This window comes from Pygoscelis adeliae, unplaced genomic scaffold (assembly GCF_000699105.1).
Source record: "Pygoscelis adeliae isolate BGI_AS28 unplaced genomic scaffold, ASM69910v1 Scaffold151, whole genome shotgun sequence".
Lineage (NCBI taxonomy): Eukaryota > Metazoa > Chordata > Aves > Sphenisciformes > Spheniscidae > Pygoscelis > Pygoscelis adeliae.
The window spans coordinates 80267-82897 of record NW_008824036.1 but is presented as its reverse complement, the minus strand read 5'-3'; the positions used below and the strand labels follow the sequence as shown (position 1 = coordinate 82897).

General features: G+C 51.5%; 1 protein-coding gene across 1 annotated transcript in view; it reads left to right on the top strand.

The window, feature by feature from the left end:
• The first annotated feature begins 1870 nt into the window (after positions 1 to 1870).
• NCAPD3 (non-SMC condensin II complex, subunit D3) overlaps positions 1871 to 2631 on the top strand; it is a 31300-nt gene continuing 30539 nt past the window's right edge. The window contains exon 1 of the mRNA XM_009333428.1: positions 1871 to 1913. Within this exon, the coding sequence (XP_009331703.1) occupies positions 1871 to 1913 (43 nt within the window). The remainder of the gene's footprint in view (positions 1914 to 2631) is intronic.

The window sequence follows — 2631 nt, the reverse complement described above, 5'->3', positions numbered from 1 at the left end:
TCATTTAATGGAAGCAATCCTCTCTACGCTTCCACGTTTTCTCCCTTAAGTCAAAGCAACAGAAGCTTAAAACTCTGCAATTTGCATTAACAGCTCTGTATTACACATAACCATCAATGAAATCTGCCCTTCCCAACGCTGCGCGTGAGCTGTGTGACTACAAAGCACCCACGCAGTCCTTCTAAAAGGTGAAGCCTTAGCCAATCTGATACGGCTAGATGAGGAAACAAAAACCTAAGTCATCAGACAGTCATATACACACAAGTTCACTGTCAGCACTAAACTGTGCAGAGGAGTCTTCTGAGAAGTATTAGCAGAGTTCAGGAGCTGCAGTGAGACTCAGTTCTCTGCTCCTTGAGATGCACCATGAGATTTCAGCTTTTAAGTAATGCCCGTTTCTTACACCCCTTTGCTCACCTTATCTCTGTAATGGAAATATTGGCACTAGAACACCCCTCACTTATGCAGGACAGCGACTGCCATCAAGCCCTTTAGGCTGGGCAGGCAGGTGACGTAAATAAACCAACTCTCTCTGCATTGAATACATGTCCATTGAGAGGAAAGTGCTTGTTGACGTGACAGGGAGAAGCCACGTGCCACATAAAAAGGGGACTGTATCATCTTCCCCCACGACGCAGAAGGCAACGATCGAATTTAAAGCAAGGGGAGGCAAATGTCTGTGTACTAAGTTCTCTGCTACCTCAGAAGGGCACAGATTGGCACTTGGCAGCCTTAAGAAGAGGAAGGATTGATGTTTCCCACACTTTAGAAGACATTAGCATGTCAATCGGGTATAAGCTGTAATTTCAGGGTTTCAGAGCTATAAGGTTTCCAGATTACAAAAATAACCTGCCAACGTTTTGGTGGCATGCTCAGGACACAGCAACCGCAGGCGAAATGAACTCTTAAATGGGTTCTGTACTCACAGGAGACTGCGCAGGACACACCGTCCACAGTCTGGACTCTGGTACCCGGTCTGGAACAGCCATCTTCCCTGTGACACATCACTCCTTTATGTCTCAGTCTCCCTACCTGTTAAATTGTCTCATATAGCTACTGATCTCATGGCAGAGGGAAGTCAGAATATAAGGCAAGCTGTTTTGAGATTGAAAGCATTACAGAAGTGCCACCAGCAGTACAAACTTCAGCGCTTTGTTAAAGTGGCGTGACGGGCAAAAAGACTAATGTGCAGCCACAGCAGCTAACACACCCTGCTTGGGCAATAATGTGAATTCAGAGCAGTTATTCTAAATACGTATGGCTCAAAAGTCTTCCAAAATGGGGAATCAGAAGCAGGCGAGGCAGCACAGAAGAGACAGAGTGGAGCAGGAAGCGAAATTCATGCCTAATTTCCACCGACGATCATCATCAAATAGGAGGAGGTCATAAGCTAGCTCCTGATGAATGGGCTCACTTACACTCCATTGTTTACAGGTTCTCTCTGCCTGTCCTCCCCTTTCTTTCCCAAAAAGCAGCGTTACGCACAAGCAAAAATATTAAACAGCAGAATCGGGGCTGGGTGGGAAAACCTCTAGTTCACTTTCCTACACCGCATGATTTGCAATGCAAAAGTCGCAGGCCCATGGCTCGTGCAGTGATTTTGAGGGTTAAACCCGAGTACAGAGGGCCACAGGCGTGAGGCATCGCGCACGCCGAGCACAGTCGCGTCACTGGGAACATCTTGAACTTATTTTGGCTTGTAGGTCTCGGGCACGTCCACAAAACACGGACATCTCCACTCTGATCGAAGAGTGGGTGTGGCAGTCCCCTCTCCTCTAAGAAAGCAGGAAATATTAAATCTAAATTGGTTACACGCACAGCTAACCACGAGTTTTGAGCAACGTGAAGTCACCCACCTAACCGAGCAGGGATGCGGGGTCACCCGCTCAAAGAACAAGAGAGTAAAGGATGGGGTGAGCCGAGCTGAGCCCCTAGGCCTCAAGAAAGCTGATCTACCCGGGTAAAACGCGTCGTGGGGTAGGGGCCGGGAAGGTGCCGTTGGCCATTTGAGACGTACGGGCAAAACCCACCCGATTCACCGTCCTCGGCAGAGCCATTGCTTCCCGCAAACCCAGGCCTAACCGAATCAACGGGCGCACAAGAAATGCAAAGAGACAGCTCGTAGAGCTGCCGAAGAAAGATGGCCTGGAGAACACCCGCCCGGCAGCTGGCATTGCCGGGATGTCCGGGCTCGGACCGGCATCTGCAGGATGGAAACTGAATTCTACCCTACCTCCGAGCGTGTGCCTTTTAGAGCTGAAATCGGTGACCGAGCAGAGGTGAGAAAATAGGACGAGAGAACAATGACCTGGAGAGGGACTGGAGTTCCCTGCCTTCTGCCGGGGCTGGAGCCCAGGGAACGGACCGGGTTGCCCAGCTCGAAGGGAGGGTGGAATAATTTCAGGCGGCCGTTGGAATTCCCCGTGCAGCAGAGCGCTGCTCGGGAGCGAGCGTAACCTACTTCGCACCAGCGAGGATTTCCACGCCGTGGGGCGCAGCGACGTTCCCAGGACCCCGCGCTAGCGTGCGGGCAAACCAGACCAGAGGAACGTGCCAGCCTCCCCGCAACGCGACCGAGAGGGGAGGCACCCGGGCAGGGATGTCAGGGACCGGCAGGCAGGCCGGCCGGCC